This window comes from Neoarius graeffei, chromosome 7 (genome assembly GCF_027579695.1).
Source record: "Neoarius graeffei isolate fNeoGra1 chromosome 7, fNeoGra1.pri, whole genome shotgun sequence".
NCBI classification, from domain to species: Eukaryota; Metazoa; Chordata; class Actinopteri; order Siluriformes; family Ariidae; genus Neoarius; species Neoarius graeffei.
In genome coordinates this window covers 82,589,492-82,614,523 of record NC_083575.1, presented here as the reverse complement: position 1 = coordinate 82,614,523, position 25,032 = coordinate 82,589,492, and the positions used below count along the sequence as shown (strand labels likewise).

General features: G+C 42.1%; 1 protein-coding gene across 7 annotated transcripts in view; it reads left to right on the top strand.

Moving 5' to 3' along the window:
- Positions 1-25,032, top strand: part of inpp4b (inositol polyphosphate-4-phosphatase type II B) — a 538,055-nt gene that overhangs the window by 131,194 nt on the left and 381,829 nt on the right. For 6 of the 7 annotated variants that reach the window (XM_060926513.1, XM_060926515.1, XM_060926511.1 and 3 more), the window contains one exon: positions 18,118-18,197. In XM_060926513.1, coding sequence (XP_060782496.1) covers positions 18,118-18,197 — 80 coding nt within the window. Of the gene's footprint in view, positions 1-12,787; positions 12,822-18,117; positions 18,198-25,032 lie in introns of those variants that run through there. The other variant, XM_060926514.1, reaches the window with a different exon arrangement.

The window sequence follows — 25,032 nt, the reverse complement described above, 5'->3', positions numbered from 1 at the left end:
GTAATATTCTGTTGATACTCAAACAGCCAAGGAAACAAACCAACCATATAAAGTACAACTAAATAGAGAACTCAAAACAACTAACCCCAGGCTAGACAGTACACAGCCTAGGTTGGTCTAGACCAAAACGCAGTTGCACAGTGGGCAGGGAAGAGGTGCAGCCTGAAGAGGTGAGTCTTCAGTCTCCACTTGAAGGTGGTCAGGGAGTTGGCAGTTCTGACCTCAATGGGAAGGTCATTCCACCAACAGGGTCCAGGACAGACAGCAGTCTTGAGTGGGCTGGGCAGGAATGGAGAGCGGAGAGGAGGAGGGGCCAGGTGGAGCACAAGGATCTGGCTGGTGGGTAGGGGTGGATCAGACTCTGGAGGTAAGCCAGCACCAATGTCTTAAATTTGATGCGAGCTGCGATAGGTAGCTAGTCTGGTTAACACCAGACCATATCACAAGTGAAATATGGTCTGGAATCCGCCTATTGAATTTCTCGTAGGGGAGGTGTGGTTTACGATTGTCAACGGCCATTTATCGGACGTTGCGAATGTCTATCATTTGGCGTATACGTAGCCCATGGCCAATCATGGCAGTTGTACCCAGTGACGTAGTTAGAGCGACGAAGAAGACGAAGAAGAGAAGGAAAGAGAAAGAGAAGGCAAAGCAAAAATAGGAAAACAATGGCACCGAACGATTACTGCCGTTTGTGCAAGACAAAGCTTGATCGAAAGTTTGGTTCGTATCGCTCGCCGCCATGTCAAATGTGATCCGTAAACAGTCCCAAATAAACTACAAGCTTCCGTTTGTCGAGTAGTACGCGTCACCGTCTTTCCACCCCTCCCCACTCTCTGATTGGCTCCCTAACTCAGGCGAGCCTTTAGACCATAGTTTCCATGCTGTCTTTTCAGATCGGAACGATTGTGCAAAGCAGCATGGGATTTCCCAGGCTAATAGGTAGCCAGTGCAGATCGGCAAGCAAGGGGGACATGGGAAGAACGAGGGAGGTTGTAGACCAGGCGAGTTGTTTATGTTTATGATGTGACACATTTTGAGTAGTGTGAAACCGAATGTGTGAGTGCCATTCGAACTGTTTTCTGTGGCCTCAAAAAATATACTGTGTTGACACTCTGTAAACCAAGGGAACAGAACATATGGGTTGCATTTTGATTTGTCTATCTGTCCTCACTAAAATAAGGTTACAACCCCTGAAAATCGCATCCTTTTGAATCAGCTTTAAAATGGATAAATCTATAAAACACCATTTTCATAACCAAGGCAAAAAACTACCTTGACTGTCACATGATCTTAACAATTTCCAGAATCTGGAGCTTCCTGCAAAGCTGTTTTCTGTCCCAATGTTCACATACCTTCATCAAACAAGCACCCAATGCATTTCCCCAGTATCCTGCTTACACGCTTCATTGTGTTCGAGAATCTTTCAGGAAATTCTAGCAAAGCGAAAGTGTTTTTAAAAAAAAATGGCCCGTGTTAATGTGAACTCGGTTTAAAAAGACATACTGTGGGTGTGAATTGTCTTTAGAGCTGAACACAGAAATGTTTGGTTGTCTGACAGCAAAACAACGCTGGGTTTACTGTCTGCACAGAGTGTGTGGATGTGTGTGCCTAATGAGCAGGAAGACCTCTGCCCTACCGCCCACATGCTACATTGCATCTGAGTCCCTCTGAGTGTTGCACACATTTGCGCAATTGAGAGTAACCCAAGCTCAGGATCGAACCAGGGACACTTGTGCTGTGAGGCAGCAATGTTACCTTCTGTTCAAAATACAACCCCAATTCCAAAAAAGCCAACATGTTGTGTAAAATGTCAATAAAAACAGAATAGTGTCTTGCAAAAGTACTCATCCCCCTTGGAGTTTGTCCTGTTTTTGTCACATTACAAGCTGCAATTAAAATGGATTTTGGGGGGTTAGCACCATTTGATTTACACAACATGCCTACCACTTTAAAGGTGCAAATTGTTGTTTTATTGTAACAGAAATCCAGAGTGTGCATCGGTATTCACCCCCACAAAGTCAATACATTGTCGAGCCACCTTTTGCTACAATTACAGCTGCAAGTCTCTTGGCGTATGTCTCTATTAGCTTAGCACATCAAGCCACTGGGATTTTGGCCCATTCCTCAAGGCAAAATTGCTCCAACTCCTTCAAGTTAGATGGGTTGCGTTGGTGTACAGCAATCTTCAAGTTATGCCACAGATTCTCAATTGGATTGAGGTCTGGGCTTTGATTAGGCCATTCCAAGACATTTAAATGTTTCCCTTTAAACCACTCTAGTGCAGCTTTAGCAGTATGTTTAGGGTCATTGTCCTACTGGAAAATGAACCTTCGTCCCAGTCTCAAATCTCTGGCTGACTCAAACAGGTTTTCCTCCAGAATTGCCCTGTATTTAGTGCCATCCATCTTTCCTTCAGTCCTGACCAGCTTTCCTGTCCCTGCAGATGAAAAACATCCCCACAGCATGATGCTGCCACCACCATGCTTCACTGTAGGAAGGGTGTTCTCAAGGTGATGGGAAGTGTTGGGTTTGTACCACACATGGCGTTTCCCATGATGGCCAAAAAGTTCAATTTTAGTCTTATTTGACCAGAGAATAATCTTCTATGTGTTTGGGGAGTCTGCCACATGCTGTTGGACAAACTCCAAAGTCATTGTGTTTGCTTAAGCAATGACTTTTTTTTTTTTTCTGGCCACTCTTCCATAAAGCCCCACTCTGTGGAGTGTACGGCGTAAAGTGGTCCTATGGACAGATACTCCCATCTCCACTCTGGGTCTCTACAGCTCCTTCAGTGTTATCTTTGGTGTCTTTAGTACGATTCGCACGGGGTAAGTATTACCTATGGACCTCTGGTAATTCGCAATTACCCCCGCACCTCTGTGTTATTGTGTGGCGCATTCGGACGGGATAAGCAAAAGTCTGTAATTCACTGAATTTACAGACATTGTGACCAGATGTGTCGTACGTTCACAGCATCCTGTTTTGTCTTGTAGACAGTAGAGATGGGATTTATGGCTCTTTGATGGGATCCGCATCTTTGTGATCCGTTCTTTGAAAAGAGCCGTTCAAAAGACTGGCTCATTTGGCTCTTTTTAAATATTTATTCAGTTTTAAGAAGACAGCGTCTAAAGAAGCCAGATCCCTCTGCTTAGACAGTGACATCAATGTTTCTGAACATACCTTTTATATAAAGCAACCTAGACTTACATTATTGTCACCCCTAAACGCTCATAAATAACCATTAAAAAACAATGAGGGCTTCAATGAATGTCCATGCAGAACGGCTTTTCTGTAAAAAAAAAAAAAAAGAACCCACTCAAGAACATAGTTATCAAGAACGCAAGAATATTTTATAGAAAAACACTTGTTTTACAAAAATATTTAAGTCTGAGATACAAAATAGATACAACTACAATAAATATAACACAAGAACATTTTAATAGAAAAAAACAAACTTTCTATATTAAAAATATTGAAATTGTAACAAAAATAGATACAACTAAACAGTCAGATAAATAGATAAAGTTATAACAAGAACACAAGATTATTTTAATAGGAAAAAACAAACTATTAATGCAAAAAATATATTATTATTAGAAAAATAGATACAACTAGACAAACAGATAAATAAATAAAATACACAAAAATAGAACAAACAAAATGATGATAGAATAAATTAAATGAACATCCGTGCAAAGTAGTTTTCCCACAATATTATCATTAATATCACACAACAACATTATAAACTATATACAAAACAATTTGAACTATTAGGCAAACAGATAAAACTTGAATAAATAAAAGGCAAATGCTGTTTAGCCTACTTCTTGTCCTTGGGCAAAAGCTTTTTCATCTGAAACACAGTACAGAAAAAGAACGACAGAAAGAACGGCTCCCCCAGATCGAGACTCGGTTCTCATTGTTCATGCCTAGGAGCTGTTCAAAAGAATCGGTTCGTTCGCGAACGTCACAACACTAGTAGACAGGAGTTCAAAATGCTTATCTGGTTCAAATATGGGATAGGCCTGCGACCACTTGCCCCTGAAATGCTGTTTATCAAAATTTTGCCCGTATCCTCCATTATTCACTCCAGAAAAGTACAAGAGACACGCGTTTAATAATTACAAACACAGACATGCGCATTCACACGGGACTTGTATTACCACTGGACGTCTGTGTTTTGCCGAAACACAGTAGGTAATTCGCGGCGGAATTATTACTTGGCAAATTACGGACATGGCACATTTACACAGGACTAAGAACTCAGACATTCTCTGTAATTATTCCGAATTACCAGAGGTCCACAGGTAATACTTATCCCGTGCGAATAGGGCTTTTGTTGAACCTCTGATTAATGCCCTCCTTTCCCGGTCTGTGAGTTTTGGTGGGCGGCCTTTGCTTGTCAGGTTTGTAGTGGTGCCATGTTTTTTCCATTTGCTATAATGAATAAAATGGTGCTTCCTGGGATATTCAAACTTTGGGATATTTTTTAGAACCCAACCCTGATCTATACTTCTCCACAACTTTGTCTCTGACCTGTTTGGAGTGCTCCTTGGTTTTCGTGTTGCTTGCTTAGTAGTGTTGCAGAGTCAGGGTCCTTCCAGAAAAGGTTAATTGATACAGACATCATGAGAATGATCATATGACACTTTGATTACACACAGGTGGAGCTTAATCACCTAATTATGTGACTTATGAAGTGAATTGGTTGGACCAGCTCTTATTTAGGGATTTCATACGGAAGGGGGTGAATACCTATGCACACTCCAGATTTTGTTTTTTTTTTTGTTTGTTTTTTTTATCTTAATTATTGCTTGTGTCACAATAAAACAACAATTTGCACATTTAAAGTGGTAGGCATGTTGTGTAAATCAAACGGTCCTAACCCTCCAAAATTCCATTTTAATTCTAGCTTGAAATATGACAAAACAGGACAAACACCAAGGGGGATGAATATTTTTGCAAGACACTGTATAATGACTGATGAATGATAAATGCTGAAACTGAGAAATTTTATTGTTTTTTGAAAAATATATGCTCATTTTGAATTTGATATCAGCAGCACGTTTCAGAAAAGTTGGGACAGGGGTATGTTTACCACTGTGTTGCATCACCTCTACTTTTAACAACACCCTGTAAATGTTTGGGAACTGAGGAGACCAATTGTTGTAGTTTTGAAAGAGAAATGTTGTCCCATTCTTGCCTGAATTACAATTTCAGTTGCTCAACAGTTCGGGGTCTCCTTTGTTGTAATTTGCGCTTCATAATGCGCAAAATGTTTTAAATGGGAGACAGGTCTGAACTGCAGGCAGGCCAGTTTAGCACCCGGACTCTTTTACTACAGAGCCATGCAGTTTTAATATGTGCAGAAAGTGGTTTGGCATTGTCTTGCTGAAAGAAGGAAGGCCTTCCCTGAAATTTTGTCTGGATGGCAGCATATTGCTCTGAAACGTGTATATCATTCAGCGTTAATGATGCCTTCCCAGATGTACAAGCTACCCATGTCATGTGCACTAATGCACCCTCATACCATCACACGTGCTGACTTTTGAACTGTGCACTGATCTCAAGCTGGATTGTCCCTCTCCGCTTTAGCCTGGAGGACATGGTGTCCATCATTTCTGAAAATAATTTCTAGTTTGCTTCATCAGACCTCCAGACAATTTTCCATTTCACCACAGTCCATCAAAAATAAGCTTGGGCCCAGAGAAGGCAGCGGTGTTTCTGAATATTGTTTATATCTGTTTTTAACTTGCATTTGTGGATGCAGTAATGAACTGTTTTCACAGACGATGGTTTTCTGTAGTGTCCTTGAGCCCATACAGTGATTTCCACTCCAGACACATGTCTGCTTTTAATGCAGTGTCACCTGAAGGCCTGAAGATCACAGGCATCCAGTGTCAGTTTTCAGCCTTGTCTCTTGCATACAGAGATTTCTCCAGATTCTCTGAATCTTTTAATGATATTATGGACCATAGATGATGTGATCCACAAATTCTTTGCAATTTTATATTGAGGAATGTTATTCGTAAAATGTTGCAGTGTTTGCCCATGTAGTCTTTCACAGAGCGGTGAACCCCTCCCCATCTTTCCTTCTGAGAGACTCCGCCTCTCTGGGATGCTCTTTTTATACCCAATCATGCTACTGACCTGTTGCCAATTAACCCAATTATTTTTTATTTATATATATCTTTTAAAGATTATACAAGTTTTCCAGTCTTTTGTTGCCCTTGTCCTAAACTTTTTTGCAATGTGTTGCTGGCACTAAATTCAAAATGAGCATATATTTAAAAAAAAAAAAAAAATTCTCAGTTTTAACATTTCATATGTTGTCTTTGTAATGTTTTCAATGAAATATAGGGTTTCCATGATTTGCAAATCATCACATTCTGTGTGTATTAATGTTATTTACACAGCGTCCCGACTTTTTTGGAATTGGTTGTACAACAATTATAATATGAGCATCCTGTTTATGAAGAAAAGCAATAAAACCAACAGAATGTAACCTTCAGTAGTCTCCAAGTGTTTTAACTGTTAAAAAGTTTGTGTCACTTCTTCTTTAAGGAGGTCAGGCTTCATGCAGTCAAGTCCAGTGCAGAATAGCAGAATAGGAAGTCTCATCTCATCTCATTATCTCTAGCCGCTTTATCCTTCTACAGGGTCGCAGGCAAGCTGGAGCCTATCCCAGCTGACTATGGGCGAAAGGCGGGGTACACCCTGGACAAGTCTCCAGGTCATCACAGGGCTGACACATAGACACAGACAACCATTCACACTCACATTCACACCTACGGTCAATTTAGAGTCACCAGTTAACCTAACCTGCATGTCTTTGGACTGTGGGGGAAACCGGAGCACCCGGAGGAAACCCACGCGGACACGGGGAGAACATGCAAACTCCACACAGAAAGGCCCTCGCCGGCCCTGGGGCTCGAACCCAGGACCTTCTTGCTGTGAGGCGACAGCGCTAACCACTACACCACCGTGCCGCCCAGAATAGGAAGTCCAGAAAGTTAATAAGCATTGTAGTCTTCTTGGTTTCCTCTATCTGGGTGGAAATGTGTGTGATGGTACGTACATGTGGGCTGGGTGATTACCTTGAATGTAGTCAGTACACACACACACTATATATATATATATATATATATATATATATATATATATATATATATATAAGTAGAGTAAAAAGTCTCTGTCAGCCAACAACAGCCAGAAATTCGGAATACAAGAAGTATTTAGTAGATCAAGGCTATGACCCTAACCTGGTCTCTGGTAAATTTGATCGAGTAGCTTCTCTCCCTAGGAGTGAGTTACTTAAGCCTAGGGCAATTAAGCCTGAGCGCAAGGTTACTCCCTTGGTTGTTGACTTTAACCCTAACCTTCCGGATATTGATAAGATCTTGCAGAACAATCTCAGCTTTTTGCATTCCTCTACTTTAATGCAAGAAGTATTTCCGGAGGGTAGTATTATTTCGGCTTTTAGAAGGCCGAAAAATCTTAAGGATATTCTGGCGCCTTCTAAACTCAAGCGTGGTGACACAGAATTCAATAATCAAGAGCGTGAACAAGGTTGCTTTAGGTGTAGCAAAAAATCCGATTTATGTAATAACTTTTTTGCAGAGTCAAATTTTTTTGTCAGCTCCGTAACCGGAAGGAAATACAAAATTCGCCAACATCTTTCTTGTACTTCCCATAATACAGTATATTTAGCAACTTGCCGTAAATGTAATCTCCAATATGTTGGCTCTTGTACTACAGAGTTTAAAATACGTTTTCGTAACCATAAATCTAGTATGAAAAACAAACAAAAAAAAAATGTGAAGTAGCCAAACATTTTAATCAGTCTCCCCATAATTTGAATGATTTTGAATTCATTTGTATAGAAACAATAGTTAACGCCGCTCAAGATAGTTTAGACAACGTGCTTCTAAATAGGTAAGCATACTGGATGTCGCAATTGTTTACTTTAGCCCCTTATGGGTTAAATAAGCGAAAATAATATAAATCTAAAAATCGTATTATTTTTAATAAATTTAAATAATATTGAATTATTAAACGGGCGGCACGATGGTGTAGTGGTTAGCGCTGTCGCCTCACAGCAAGAAGGTCTGGGTTCGAGCCCTGTGGCCGGCGAGGGCCTTTCTGTGCGGAGTTTGCATGTTCTCCCCGTGTTCGCGTGGGTTTCCTCTGGGTGCTCCGGTTTCACCCACAGTCCAAAGACATGCAGGTTAGGTTAACTGGTGACTCTAAATTGAGCGTAGGTGTGAATGTGAGTGTGAATGGTTGTCTGTGTCTATGTGTCAGCCCTGTGATGACCTGGCGACTTGTCCAGGGTGTACCCCGCCTTTCGCCCGTAGTCAGCTGGGATAGGCTCCAGCTTGCCTGCGACCCTGTAGAAGGATAAAGCGGCTAGAGATAATGAGATGAGATGAGATGAATTATTAAATTGTGTAATTAATAGTTTATTCTTTCTTTGTCTTTTATTTTGAAATGTATAGAATTCACAAATTTGTATATATAAGACCACGCCCATAGCACCATGTTATTTTTTTGACACTGAAGAAGGCTGAAGGCCGAAACGTTTGTCGAGAATAAATTTTTAATAATGTTCAAAAGTTGGGTGTCAGAGTGAAATTTTTCTATTCTACATTTTATTTATATATATAGTGTGTATGTGTGTGTGTATATATATATATATATATATATATATATATATATATATATATAGTGTGTATATATATATATATATATATATATATATATATATATATATATATATATATAGTGTGTGTATATATATATATATATATAATATATATATATATATATATAGTGTGTGTGTGTGTGTGTGTGTACTTCCTTGCTTATATAATTTTTGCACAGTTTGTATTGGGTAATGGATTTCTACATAAAATCTTCTTTTCAAAGCACAAGTAGCACCGAGAGCTCCACAGAACCTACGTAAAAAAATGTGGAGTTTGTACGGTACAAGTCCGCAGAGTTTACATGCAGCTATTTAGCTCAGCATTTGCTGACACATGCACCTCATCTCAGCTCTCTTAGCCTCAATCAATAAATCAATCCATTTTGCATGAATTAGCCCCGTCTAAGGGCCAAATACTGTTTGAATTTACCGAGGGAGACAAAAAAAAAAAAAAGCCAGCGGGTGATATGCAGTTAATCTCTAAAAAATGTGAAAGACTCGATCTTCTAGTATCCCTATGGAAACTGAGCCCAAATGGATGATTCATACCTATTTTGAATATTTCATCGTTGTGAGCGTAACTGATGTGCAATTTTATATCGTGACTCACAATAAGCCCCCAAGCAGTCCATCATTGTGTACTCATGCTGCATTAAGAGGAGAAAAAAAACCAGCCAAAGAACACAAAGCTGCAATTCAGACACCTCACACAAGTCAGGCAGGCAGGAATGGAGGAAGAGAGAGAAAGGAGAGGGAAAGAAAAGGGATTGTAGGTTGTACATTGTGCAAGAAAAGGGAAAAGAAAATAGGTTGCTGTGTTTTTTTGTTTGTTTTCTGAGACTGTAGAAAGGAGAGCTTTACTTCATTTAGTAGGAAATGGCACAGGGGGTGTATGGACATGGTTTTGTCTCTTGGTCTGGACTGAACTGTGTACTAGAGGATAAATTATCGAATAAATTTAATAAATCTGTTAATTGATGATCTCATCTCATCTCATCATCTCTCGCCGCTTTATCCTGTTCTACAGGGTCGCAGGCAAGCTGGAGCCTATCCCAGCTGACTACAGGCGAAAGGCGGGGTACACCCTGGACAAGTCGCCAGGTCATCACAGGGCTGACACATAGACACAGACAACCATTCACACTCACATTCACACCTACGGTCAATTTAGAGTCACCAGTTAACCTAACCTGCATGTCTTTGGACTGTGGGGGAAACCGGAGCACCCGGAGGAAACCCACGCGGACACGGGGAGAACATGCAAACTCCACACAGAAAGGCCCTCGCCGGCCACGGGGCTCGAACCCGGACCTTCTTGCTGTGAGGCGACAGCGCTAACCACTACACCACCGTCCCGCCTTAATTGATGATAATCAGTAAATTATCAATAAATTATTTATATTAATATCAATAATGCTTGCTAAAATAGCTATTGCAGTTTCACCTGGTTCTGTGTGTGTGTTTGTTTGGTTTTTGTTTTGTTTTTTTTAATCTTGGTGAGGACTGATGGAAATATATTGTGGGGTCATTTGGCTGGTTTTTACACACAATTTCAGCTCCAATTTCTTTCCGAGAGAACGGGGGTAACCAGGTGAAGCTGCTCAGGACAAGTTGAGTTGAGTGCTGTGCCCTTGTCTTGATGGGCACACAGTGAAGCCGGTTTGAAAGTTTATCTCTTTCTCTCAAGTGCATCTCTCTCTCTTTCTCTCTTGTTTGTTTGTAAAAAGTTTGTCTGGACTGTGCAATAACTTGTGATGGTTCTGTGGTCAGTGAGTGGTTGAGGTGAGCCAAAAATCCCCAGGTGCTACTGCTCTCTCTCTCTCTCTCTCTCCCCAATTCTCTTTATCTTTCCTTCTACATCCTTCTCTTTTCTGTTCTATCCTGTGCTATTTCTATCACCCTTTATATGCGTGTGTGTGTGTGTGTGTGTGTGTGTGTGTGTTAGGGTGACCAGACGTGTCTGTTTTCTGGAGACAGTCCCCATTTTTGGTGGCCTGTCCCTGGCTGGAGCTGTCCACGGAAATGTCCCCGTTTTTAACCATGACCGACAGACCCAAAGGGGGAAAAAAATCTATCAGATTTCAGCAGATACTTCGCATATTGTTTTGTGGATCACTTTAAGATGGGCTCAGGCTGATAGCAGAGATATTCTAGAACACCTCCGGTGATGGTCTTTCCAGTATTTTAATTGGTGGAGCTGAGGAACAACTTTTTTTTTAGTGGAGCGTGACTGGCAGGGATTTAAGGGGGGGTGCACCCGGCGTGTGCCTCCCTGTCCAAAAAAAAAAATGTTTTAGTACATGGCTACTTGGAATTGTGCCTTGATTGTATTGCAGACACTGAGATATGGCCACTGCTTTTTTTTAAATAAGGTTTACAAAAGGTGGCACGGTGGTGTAGTGGTTAGCGCTGTCGCCTCACAGCAAGAAGGTCCAGGTTTGAGCCCCGTGGCCAGCGAGGGCCTTTCTGTGTGGAGTTTGTATGTTCTCCCCGTGTCCGCGTGGGTTTGCTCCAGTTTCCCCCACAGTCCAAAGACATGCAGGTTAGGTTAATTGGTGACTCTAAATTGACCGTAGGTGTGAACATGCAAACTCCGCACAGAAAGGCCCTTGCCAGCCACGGGGCTCGAACCCGGACCTTCTTGCTGTGAGGCGACAGCGCTAACCACTACACCACCGTGCTGCCAATAATAATAATAATAATAATGATAAACATATGTTGCCATCCATTGAAATTGCTTGGATTGACGTAAACTGTTTATTTAAATTGTGTTGTGTGTCTCATCTCATCTCATTATCTCTAGCCGCTTTATCCTGTTCTACAGGGTCACAGGCAAGCTGGAGCCTATCCCAGCTGACTACGGGTGAAAGGCGGGGTACACCCTGGACAAATCGCCAGGTCATCACAGGGCTGACACATAGACACAGACAACCATTCACACTCACATCTACGGTCAATTTAGAGTCACCAGTTAACCTAACCTGCATGTCTTTGGACTGTGGGGGAAACCGGGGCACCCGGAGGAAACCCACGTGGACACGGGGAGAACATGCAAACTCCGCACAGAAAGGCCTTCGCCGGCCACGGGGCTCGAACCCGGACCTTCTTGCTGTGAGGCGACAACGCTAACCACTACACCACCATGCAGCCAATAATAATAATAATAATGATAAAAATATGTTACCATCCATTGAAATTGCTTGGATTGACGTAAACTGTTTATTTAAATTGTGTTGTGTGTTTTTTGTATATTTTTAAATACATTGTCCATTACGAGTGGCATATATGGTAATTAATTTAATATATTTACTTTCATGGGTCTAAAACATCTATTTCGGTTAGCCTACAATTTAATTGTCTATAAATCTAAACTGCGTACCCGTACCAGAGATTTTCACATCGTCTTTAATTAATGTTAACCAAAAGCAGTTGCAGAATCGGCCTACAGCGCACCCAGTGAGGAAACTCCCACTTTTTATGCAATGCATGATCAAAATGCATGAAAACCAGAAATGTCCCCATTTTTATTACAAAGATGAAAACACGAGATGTTTTATTTCATGATATTTTCACCGCCGAACCGAAAATGTCCCCGGTTTTCTTCTCATAAATCTGGTCACCTTACTGTGTGTGCTTGGGCATGTGTAAGCACACGTGTTATTTATTGATGATCCTGGCTTGGTTGGTTTTCACCATGGCCTACTTTGTATGCTCTGGCACCCCTCCACCCTACCCCACCCCACACACAAGCTGTCAGGTGTTGTCCATGCACAGAAAGCAGTAGTGATTAATCTGCTGCGTTTGCGTGAGCGCCTGTAGCAGTGACAGGCATCACAGGGAAGTCCTGCAGCACAATGAGGAAGGGAATGAGGACAGAAGCAGTGATCCCTGTTCGGAGTGTAAAACTGCCACTGCTTATTTTGTCACCCAGGTGGACTCCGGTGCATAACGGCAAAACATCTCGCTGGCTCTGACTCTTTGTTGCAGCAATTCGAGCGACTCATCTCCATCTCGTCCAGCCGCATTTCCATTGCACTACCTACATATTTGTAGACTGAAGCGTCTCCTAAGCAATGTTTATTTTTACTACAGCATGATTCGGAGTGGTCAGAAGGTATGCTTTCAGTTTCTTTGAATAACAGCACTTACCGCAAATCACAGGTATACTTTAATGCTCATTCTGATACCATATTGTTTCTGTGGTAACACGTTAACTTAACTTACACAGGGACGCGGATGGCTGATGCTCTGCACGCCGTTTCTCTTTTCTTAGTTGAATGGGATTTCACTTGACGTAATATGTATCGATTACTCCAGTTGTGGTGTGGAATAGGGCTATTTACTGTATTTTATTATTTACTATTTGATCTCAAACACATTAAGAAGGCAAGAAACTCGTCCACACTTACCCCTTTTCCACCAAATCAGTTCCAGGGCTGGTTCGGAGCCGGTGCTGGTTCACAACTCGTTCAACTTGCGAGCCAGCTGAGAACCAGTTTGCTTTTCCATAGCTCACGGTGCTAAGGGAAGCCACGTCATTACGTTGCTGTATACGTCAGTTACGTCGCTACGTTTGCATAAACTTTGGCGCGAATATCGAAGTAAAAACAGCACGGAAGAAGCAGCAGCAGCAACAACAACAATAATAATGGATGACTTCGCGTTTGTACAGCTGCTGCTTCTCGTCGCTTAAAAATGGCGATCTTTCGCGGTCTTGTTATTGTTGTTGGTCTTAGCAGCTCCGCCCCCCCCCCGCTGACGTAAGTGGTTCTTTCCTCTGGCCCAGCAAAGAATTGGTGCTAGCCTGGAACCGGTTTTTCTGGCCCCAGAGCCAGTTCTTTGTCAGTGGAAACAGAAAACCTGGTTCCAAACTAAGCACTGGCCCTGAACCAGCCCCGGAACTGCTTTGGTGGAAAAGGGGCAACAATTAACTTTTGACGAGACACACCTATTAATTGAAAAGCATTTCAGGTGACTACCTCATGAAGCTGGTTAAGATAATGCTAATAGTGTGCAACGCGTCATCAAGGTGAACGCTGGATACTTTGAATAATCTAAAATATCAAACATGTTTGGTTTGTTTTTTAATGCTTTTTTTGTTTACCGCATAATTCCATTTATTACATGGACACGAGCGTTTTACTGGGAAATACGCCACTTGCATACGAGCTACATCCAAGACACTGAGTAACATATTTTCCAATATCTTCACTCGTGAGGAAATCGATGAATTGTTTTGATAAATTTGGGGACTTTTTGTTTGTGACTGTGTCTGTGTAATAAAAAGAAAATCACACGTCGGCTTGAAGATATGAAGTTGATCTTCTCTTGTTGAAAAACTCATATTTTTCATATGAAATACATCACAGATCTGAGTGACATATTTAACCTCCTAAGGCCCAAGCTGTTTTTTTACATGCATTTTTTATTCCTCTTTGCTATTTGGGCTTATTAGAACCTGATTAGAATAAAAACTAAGCATCATCTTTTGATAAGATGTACTCTTAGAGAAAAAGTATGTCCACATGTGGATTCTTGTTCCGAATTTCCATAAAGTGCTGTCCACGCATGTGACCGCTAAGCCCTAGGAGGTTAAATAATATTGGCTGGCTTTTTTTCATAGTATATCAGATATATTCCATTCAGCTAGCATGATACTGAACGAGTCGAAGACCCCACCCCCACCCCCAGGCTACAGGAATGACAGACCGTATAAGCAATGAAGGGATGTAAAAAAAAAAGTGCCCTATGGGTACATGTGGCTACTGCTTAAAAATAAAAACGTTTTCTGATCCCATGTCCATCCAGTAAATATCGCATATATACATGTTATCAATGATACTCGCCTCATCTCTTGCCAGCGTCACCAAGTTGTGAGCAGCATTATGTATTTTGGTTCCCAATTTTGTTTACTGCGTTTTGTTCAAAACCCATTGCTGTGAACTAGATCTCATCTCATCTCATCTCATTATCTCTAGCCGCTTTATCCTGTTCTACAGGGTCGCAGGCGGGCTGGAGCCTATCCCAGCTGACTATGGGCGAAAGGCGGGGTACACCCTGGACAAGTCACCAGGTCATCACAGGACTGACACATAGACACAGACAACCATTCACACTCACATTCACACCTACGGTCAATTTAGAGTCACCAGTTAACCTAACCTGCATGTCTTTGGACTGTGGGGGAAACCGGAGCACCCAGAGGAAACCCACGCGGACACGGGGAGAACATGCAAACTCCACACAGAAAGGCCCTCGCCGGCCACGGGGCTCGAACCCAGGACCTTCTTGCTGTGAGGCGACAGCACTAAGCACTACACCACCGTGCCGCCCTGAACTAGATCTATTTTCAAAATAGTAAGAAAGCACTTGTTCATGAATTGTCTTAGAAGCATTATTTAGTACTAATGAGCACATTTTGTTTCACAAGTGTAGTGTAAAGACTCTAAAATAAAATAAAAAATTAAGGCGAATATTGGCTTGTCAATATATCTGCCAAAAAGTAAAAAAAAAAAACAAACTTAAAAGCCTTTCATTTGACCTTTCAGAAGGACCAAACAAAAGCTGTGATAATCAAAAGGTAAATTTTCTTAAAATAAACACCACTTAGTTAATTTCGAATCAGTAGCCTCGGCGAGTCACGAAATGAATTTCGTTTATCTTTTTTTATCTGCCGATTATCTTCCGATACTACAAAGTTATAACGAGGTTTCTCTTATTTTGTTTCTGGTTCAAGAAGTAGAAGGGGTAATCGAACTTGATCAGGATAAGTGCTGATTAGTTACGAAGTTTTGTGATTGTGACACTCATTCTTACATTTCAAACAACACGATGACACAGTGGCTTCGCCACTCGTTCTTGTCTACCTTTGATAACACGACATCAACTGTTTGCATCATTAGATCACAATTCGCCGTTCTGGTGATTTGTAATGCTTATGTGTATGCGCATGCACAGTGCACTATTGTTGCACTCATTCTTACATTCTTACAACAGGATGACATCGTGGCTACTGCCTCGCTTTGCCTGTATGAGGCAGTAGCCACAACAATTAGAACAGAGATAATAGAAATAAAGGAGCAATGACAAAAAAGGCAAAATGCAGGAAAGATAAATCAAAAAACAGAAGTGAAGCAAGGCCTAATGGTTAGAGAAGCAGCTTTGGGACCAAAAGGTTGCTGGCTCAATTCCCTAGCCCAGCAGGAATGGCTGAAGTGCTCTTGAGCAAAGCACCTATCCCCCAACTGCTCCCCAGGCTGCTTTGGGTACAGTATGTTGTATGTCACTCTGGATAAGAATGTCTGTAATGTAAATGAACGTAGATTTTCCAATTTCAAAAAATTGTGGACAGGGAAACCTAATCTAGGTTTTGGGGTGGTGGTAGTAGTCATTTAATTCACTTTAAGTATTTACGACTCATGTGTTTTGACATCGATTTTTAAAACAATTTGAAATTCATGTCAAATTCAAATATATTACATGTTTTGTCATATATTCATGCCATATATGTTACTAGCAGGTTACCCGGCGTTGCCTGGGTTTTGCAAAATTCTGGGTTGCCCCGAGACTTCCATGTCAAATTTGGCGAAGATCCGTCGAGAAATGGTGATGTTAACCCAAGACAAACAAAAATCCAAACATCCACCACCTAAGGGCCCACCGGTGATCCCCTGGGGCCCAAATATGGAATTTCTGGGTTCTGCCAAATTGTGGCTATCTCCTGTACCTACTTGTCATGTTTCGTGAAGATCTGTGGAGAGTTTGGGTTGATAAATGTAATGTGAAAGGCATTGAGGAAGGGGGTGGGTGGATGTTGTGCCCCTCAGGGACCTCCCTGGGTCCTGGCCATGAATTTTGTTTATATCTGCAAAATTCCGGGTCATCCCCCGACGTACTTGCCAAATTTGATGAAAATCCATCGAGAAATGGCAATGTTAGCTCAAGATAAACAAACTTTGCTGCTTATTATATAGATTATTATCAAAAACAGTGAAAATATCATTCCGAAACTTGGGATTGTGCTGTATTTTGTTTCTTCGGTCTGACCTTTGATTATAAGTTTATATATTTTGTTGGGGCGGCACGGTGGTGTAGTGGTTAGCGCTGTCACCTCACAGCAAGAAGGTTCGGGTTCGAGCCCCGTGGCCGGCGAGGGCCTTTCTGTGTGGAGTTTGCATGTTCTCCCCGTGTCCGCGTGGGTTTCCTCTGGGTGCTCCGGTTTCCCCCACAGTCCAAAGACATGCAGGTTAGGTTAACTGGTGACTCTAAATTGACTGTAGGTGTGAATGTGAGTGTGAATGGTTGTCTGTGTCTATGTGTCAGCCCTGTGATGACCTGGCGACTTGTCCAGGGTGTACCCCGCCTTTCGCCCGTAGTCAGCTGGGATAGGCTCCAGCTTGCCTGCGACCCTGTAGAACAGGATAAAGCGGCTAGAGATAATGAGATGAGATGAGATATTTTGGTAGGACGTGAACAGAAGGTCCTCAAAGTCTATGTATTTGACTTGACTAAAGTTTGACTGTGGAATGGTTGGTTTGTTTAGGATTGTGACATCACTCTAAGAAGTCCATCTTCTTCATTTCCATCTTTGTCGTTGCGTCCATCCAAATGATCACCTGCTCTGGAGTGCAACTGAACGTTACATGCTTTCCTGAAGTATTAGCTTGGTGGCTCTAAATTGACCATAGGTGTGAATGGTTGCCTGTGTCTATGTGTCAGCCCTGCGATGACCTGGCAACTTGTCCAAGATGTACCCCACCTCTCTCCCATAGTCAGCTGGGATAGGCTCCAGCTTGCCTACGACCCTGTACAGGATAAGTGGCTACAGATAATGGATGGGTGGATGAAGAATACAAATGATTCCTGATCTCCCATTGCCTAAATTGTAGCCATAGCTGCATTGCGCTACAATATAGTGGAAAGAGAGCTTTCCGACGAACAGATGGGTTTCAGGAAAGGCATAGGCACACGCGTTCAATTATTCAACCTCCATACGATCATGGAAACGGGAAGGGAGTTTAACCAACCATTATGCCTTGCGTTTATTGACTATAAGAAAGCTTTTGACTCTGTCAACCATGGAATATCCATTAAGAAGTGCTGTTGTATGTCTACTATAAAACCACGCTGGCCAGCAGAAAGCAGGTTGTAGGTTTCATTGTACTTACACCAGCTCTACTCCTTACGCTTCCAATCTGCTCTGGAGAGAAGATGAGGTTTTAGTAAACAGTGTTGAAACGTGCTGCAGACTCACTGTTTCTGCGAAAGGCTGTTTTTCATTTGTGAAGCAAAGTGCACAGTTTGCATAAACCATGTACTTTTAAGGATATTTGTAGAATGGATTATATTTGCATAAAGCACTCTGTGGTTTGGGACTTGAGCCTTTTTCTTTTTCCTTTTGTGTTCCACAGAGCAGTTTCCTGGGTAGTGCTAGCTTCTCTGTCTCCGAACTCCTCAAGTCAAAGGACCAACAGCTCTCTCTCAGCCTAAGGTGAGTCCAAGCGGCCTGGATTTTTGTTCTCCTACTGCTTTTGGTTTATCCATACCTCCCAACAGGATCATGGACACAGATTATGACAGACTGTTGAGAAATAAATTAAGTTTTTGCAAGCGAAGCATCATGTACAGGTGGAACTTTGTACCTTACACCCCAAGAGTGCAAAAACCTCCTTGAGCATGTTTCAGGCTGCGCCCGCATTCCTCTTTCATCATATATGTACAGTGCACGTTGGCGTCGTACAGTACAAGATCCCTGAAGGCAGTGCTTGTCAACTAAGTGCCTCTGATCAAAGCAAACCCAGATCCCAGACAGGAGTTCCCTCGAACGCAGTGACATGCTCCGTGTTTGTGTGTTGCATTATTCTCTGTCACAATGCAGATGCACATGGGTAGACAGCTGAAGAGATTGCGTGTCAGCCACGTGTCAAAAGTGACTCAGTCAATTAGGGAATGTTGAAGGATTGTCTGAGGAGGAAAGGAAGCCAAGAACTTCTTAGCACCTGATGCTAAAACGAAAGGAGCAGGTACAATGTATTCAAGGTAAAGAGGAAGCCATGGCCTAATGGTTAAAGATGCAGTTTTGGGTCCAGAAGGTTGCTGGTTTGATTCCCTAGACCAGCAGGAATGGCTGAAGTGCCCTGGAGCAAGGCACCCAACTGCTATTCTGGCTATGTTGTATGTTGCTCTAGATAAAAGCGTCTGCTAAATGCCATTTAATGTAATGTAAATACACTGATACAACACCTACTGTATATTGTAAGCTCTAAAATTAAAGTAGCTATATATAATGCTTCACGTTTTGCCTATTAAGAAAAAAATAAGAAAACTTGATGTTGTGAGAGCTAATGGGAACTTGCAATGCGGAAGAATCATCGGGGATCATCAGAAAAATAGGAACTAGCCAGATCCGTTGTCATTGTCTTAATAGTTAACAGCATATTTGAAAATATGTTACCAGTCAAAAGTTTGGACACGCCTTCTAATTTAATGGTTTTTCTTTATTTTTATAAATTAAAAGTCATTTCATGTCTTAAAGTAATGATGGATGCCATTTCTCTTTACTTAGCTGAGCAGTTCTTGACATAATACGTTATGGATTACTACAGTTGTGGTGTTGAATAGGACTATTTACTGTATTTTTATTATTTACTGTTTACTGTTTGATCTCAAACACATTAAGGCGGCAAGAATCTCGTCCAATAATTAACTTTTGACGAGATACACCTTTTAATTGAAAAGCATTCCAGGTGACGACCTCATGAAGCTGGTTAAGATAATGCCAATAGTGTGCAAAGCGGCATCAAGGTAAACGCTGGATATGCTGAAAAAGCTAAAATATGAAACGTATTTTTTTACTTTTTTTATCACGTAATTCCATATACGTTCCATATGTTATTTGATCGTTTTGCTGTCTTCAGTATTGTTCTACAATGTAGAAAATAGTCAAAATATCCAAAAACCTATGAATGAGTAGGGTGTACCAACTTTTGACTGGTATGGTATATTTTTAGAAACTAGAAACGCGTTTAATATCACAAAAAGTGCACCTATAAAATCACTAGATATATTTGTTCTGGTTTTCCCATGGACGGCACGGTGGTGTAGTGGTTAGCGCTGTCGCCTCACAGCAAGAAGGTCCGGGTTTGAGCCCCGTGGCCGGCGAGGGCCTTTCTGTGCGGAGTTTGCATGTTCTCCGCGTGGGGTGCCCCGGTTTCCCCCACAGTCCAAAGACATGCAGGTTAGGTTAACTGGTGACTCTAAGGCTACGTTCACACTGCAGGCTGAAGTGACTCAAATCCGATCTTTTCGCCCATATGTGACCTGTATCCGATCTTTTATTGACAATATGAACGACACAGATCCGATTTTTTCAAATCCGACCCAGGCCGTTTGGATATGTGGTCCTAATTCCGATTCCTATCCGCTCTTTTCATATGCGACTTCAGTCTGAACCGCCAGGTCGCATTCATCCGACTTACACGTCATCAACAAGCCACAAACGTCACTATTCTGCGCTGAAGTAGGCGGCGGGTCTCTCAAAAAAAGTTACAACAACATGGCGCATGACATCAATGCGAGGGACGCTTCGGGCTGTGAAGGTTCTGAATCTTCTCAATGGAAGGACGCAGAGGTTAGGGAGCTGATTTCCATTTGGGGGGATACAGCTATTCAAGCTAGATTGGATGGGTCATACCGCAACCGGGCGGTTTTACTTCCGTAAACACTGGCCATGCTCACTGCGTGTGACGTCGTCGTATCCTGCAATGCGCATGCGGAACACTTTTAGGTCGCTTTTCGTTCATACTGAGGATCACATACAAGTCGCATATATTTGTTAATGTGAACGACCTCACAAAAAAATCGGATTTCACAAAAAAATCGGAATTGAGCATTAAGCCTTGCAGTGTGAACGTAGCGTGAATTGACCGTAGGTGTGAATGTGAGTGTGAATGGTTGTCTGTGTCTATGTGTCCGCCCTGTGATGACCTGGCGACTTGTCCAGGGTGTACCCCGCCTTTCGCCCGTAGTCAGCTGGGATAGGCTCCAGCTTGCCTGCGACCCTGTAGAACAGGATAAAGCGGCTATAGATGATGAGATGAGATGGTTTTCCCATCAAAGTGCATTTGCAAAACTTGGAGTTCCAACTCGGGGTGAATATAGTTAACGAAGGTGAACACTAAAACTCGCAGTGGAAAAAAAAAGAAAGATTTCGTCAATAAATAACCATATAAATACTACAATGAAGAATGCAACATAAACTAAAACAAAGTAGAATTTCACTTAAAATCAGCTTCGTTTTCATTTGCGTTGCATTTTCCCCTCTCGAGACAGTAACAGCCTCGTTCCAGAAGGTGCCGGTAATGTAACGCCGGCTGCCGTAAAACTCGACAATTCTTCAAAATAAAAGTAAAACTAAAACTACTTATGCTCTTGTAAAAACTGGAAGAACCCCCCCCCGAAAGACTAAATAAAAATAAAAACTAATGACAATTAAATTTTTCAAAGGCTATCTTCAATATGGAAATGAAATCCCTCCGAAAAACACCTTTCCAGGATGAGGAATCATACTGACACACACACTCAGAGAGGGATAACATAAGATTCGTACATTGACACTAATTTTTACCACAGCACCGATGTCGAGGAGGCCTCGGTGCCCAAACGTCTCCTCCAACACAATTATCCATCGAGAAAGAGAGAGATGCTGCCCTCATAACATCACTCCCAATCTGTCTCTCTCTTTCTCTTCCACTCATTCCTAGCCTGGCTATTCCCTCTGTCTCACACACACTCTGACTCGTTTCCCCTTCAGGGGGCTTCTCACTCATGGCTGTCACTGTTGCGATTGACAGTAACCACTGGACAGATGTGTATGTGTATGCCCTCGCTTCTCTTTCCTTCTCCCTTTACCTTTGTCTGTCTTTCAGTTTATACCCACTATGAAGTGTCACATGACCACTTCTCTTAAACTGGAGGATGAAAGGAAGGAACATGCACGCGTGCACTCATTCTGAAAGTTTCCTTTAATCAAGTGCAAGATGGTGAGAAATAGTACGATTTCAGGGACTGAAATTTCACATCGGACTGGAGGCTGTAGTGGCATGCCGGTTCATCTGAGCAGCTCAGAATGAAAAATTCACTTCCTCTGTCTTCAGTCTGTGCACTTATTGAGTATGATCCAATGAAAAGCTTCTCAGTACCTAACCTAACTGTCAGTGTGGCTCACAGTGGGGAGTTGGAGTTACTGGCTTTACTCACCGCCTTTCCGAGAGACACCTACTGAATATTAGAACTGATAGAATTGTAGAGTTAAATCCTACAAGATGGCTTTTTTTGTTCAATGCTTATTATGAGTCGTGCGTATGCTCTTCAAAGAAAAAGTGTCACCTCCCTTCATTGCATGTATTAGCCAGGTTCAGTTTGAGTTGAAGCACATTTTCACATGTTTCTTTTCTCTTCACAATGAACGTGAGTCATCTTATTTTAGTATAAAGTTAATGTGGGCGGCACGGTGGTGTAGTGGTTAGCCGCCCGTAGTCAGCTGGGATAGGCTCCAGCTTGCCTGCGACCCTGTAGAACAGGATAAAGCGGCTAGAGATAATGAGATGAGATGAGTTAATGTGGTTGGTTGATGGCATGGTATCTTATTAGCTATAGGTAGTGCTGTAATACTTGAGACTGGTCTCAAGACCACTTTTTTTTGAAGGTCTCTGTCTCATCTCGGAATCAAATGCATTTTTACTCGGTCTTATCTTGGTCTTGGACATAGAGGACTCGGGATTTTATTTCAAGACCGGTCAAGACCACAACTGTGTGGATTTCACTAAATTGCCGATGCATTGTCCGATTTCATTGTTAACATCATTACTGTGATTGGATGTAAAACTTTCTACTTCAAATGCAACCAATAATGTGGTTCATCACAAATTCAAAATTTTCATTACTGTTAATAGCTGTCCCCTCCCCACGTCCTTCACACACACACTAGTCTGGTTCTGGTCTTGACTCAGTCTCGCCCTGCCTTGGTCTTGACTTGGTCTTAACCCCTCAAAGTCTTGGTCTTGTCTTGGTCTCGATATGCTTTGGTCATGGTCTTGACTTGGTCTTGACCCCTCAAAGTCTTGGTCTTGTCTTGGTCTCAATACACTCTGGTCTTGGTCTTGACTTGATCACAACCCTTCAAGGTCTTGGTCTTGTCTTGGTCTCGATACATTCTGGTCTTGGTCTTGACTTGGTCTCAACCCCTCAAAGTCTTGGTCTTGTCTTGGTCTCGATATGCTTTGGTCATGGTCTTGACTTGGTCTCGACCCCTCAAAGTCTTGGTCTTGTCTTGGTCTCTATACACTCTGGTCTTGATCTTGACTTGATCACAACCCTTCAAAGTCTTGGTCTTATCTCGGTCTTGATACACTCTGGTCTTGGTCTTGACTTGCTCTCAATCCTTCAAAGTATTGGTCTTGTCTTGGTCTTGATACATTCTGGTCTTGACTTGATCTCAACCCCTCAAAGTCTTGGTCTTGTCTTGGTCTCGATATGCTTTGGTCTTGGTCTTGACTTGGTCGCAACCCCTCAAAGTCTTGGTCTTGTCTCGGTCTTGATACACTTTGGTCTTGGTCATGACTTGATCTTGGTTTAGGTGGTCTTGACTAGGTATAGATGCCACCTCACTGCTCCGGGATACCTGGTTCCTGGGTCCCTCTGGGTTCTCCGGTTTCCTTCCACCTCCCCCAGTAACAAAAAAATTCTGATAGGTGAATTGGAGGACTGGCGATTCTGAATTGCCCCAAGCTGTGAACAAGTGTGTGGTGCCCTGCAGTGGACTGGAGGGTCTATTCCTGCTTCACACACAACCTTCCCAGGATAAGCTCTGGAATCATCCAGGAAGCATTTGCTGAAATGAAGGAGTATATGAATAAATGAATGAATATTGCTGGTTGTGAGTTACTTCAATAATGCATTTGTTTGGTACTCAACAGGCAAGCAATTATGAGAAGTTGAGGAGTTGATGGGATTCTCTTTTAAACACAATAGCTTCAACAGGGATCAGTGACAGTAAATATATATATATATATATATATATATATATATATATATCATTATCTCTAGCCACTTTATCCTGTTCTACAGGGTCGCAGGCAAGCTGGAGCCTATCCCAGCTGACTATGGGCGAAAGGTGGGGTACACCCTGGACAAGTTGCCAGGTCATCACAGGGCTGACACATAGACACAGACAACCATTCACACTCACATCTATGGTCAATTTGGAGTCACCAGTTAACCTAACCTGCATGTCTTTGGGGGAAACCCACGCAGATATGGGGAGAACATGCAAACTCCACACAGAAAGGCCCTTGCCGGCCACGGGGCTCGAACCCGGACCACCATGCCGCCCTATATCTATCTATCTATCTATCTATCTATCTATCTATCTATCTATCTATCTATCTATCTATCTATCTATCTATCAACAGTTTTGGAGTAACATGCTGAAAAAAGAACCAACAACCAATGATGTCACTGATGAGAGGGTACATTTACCCAGAGACACAGCTACAGGACAGGGAAGGCAGGCAGTTGCTTGAGTCTTGAATTTTGAAGGAGAGCACTAAAGGACATTTTGAAGTCAATGAAAATGTCAAATCTCAAAGTGCAGAACTCAAAACATCCAGTGGGTAATGCATTATACTACGTGTCTGGAAGCCAGAAACAAGAGAAAGCAAAAAGAAAACAGAGAAAAGAGAAGCAGAACTGTGCTAAGTGGTGGATGATAACTGTAGATGAAGACATAAAATGATATAACGTTAGCCCAACATCATTTCCACAAGAAAGTTTCTTGCTAAGAGTTGGCAAAGGTTTAAATTTATACTATAAAGGAACCCTAGAGGGTACATTTTCTTACACATAGGAGCACTTTGAGAAAGCTTCATCTCATTTTCTTGCATCTTGGGAAGCCTATAGGGCACTACATCTCATTTTCACCACAGGAACAGCACTCTAGAGAAGACTTCATGTGTAGGGGCACCATAGAGGGCAGTGCCTCACATATTCTCCACTGATAGGGTACTTAGTGGGTACATATTCATGTTTTCTTGCATGTAGCAGCACCCTTGAGGTCATGTCATCATGTATTGCTGCACATAGTGGCACCTTTGAGGGTAGCAAGTTTTCCCCCCACTGTAAGGATACCCTAGAGGGCACTTTATTCTGCTTTATCTACCATATGGGCATCCTAGAGGGCATTTTTGCAGCATTTTATGACCATGTTTCCCCCTGAGTCCAGCAGTGGGTGATGGGACTTGCTTTGGAACATATTATGTTAATTATGT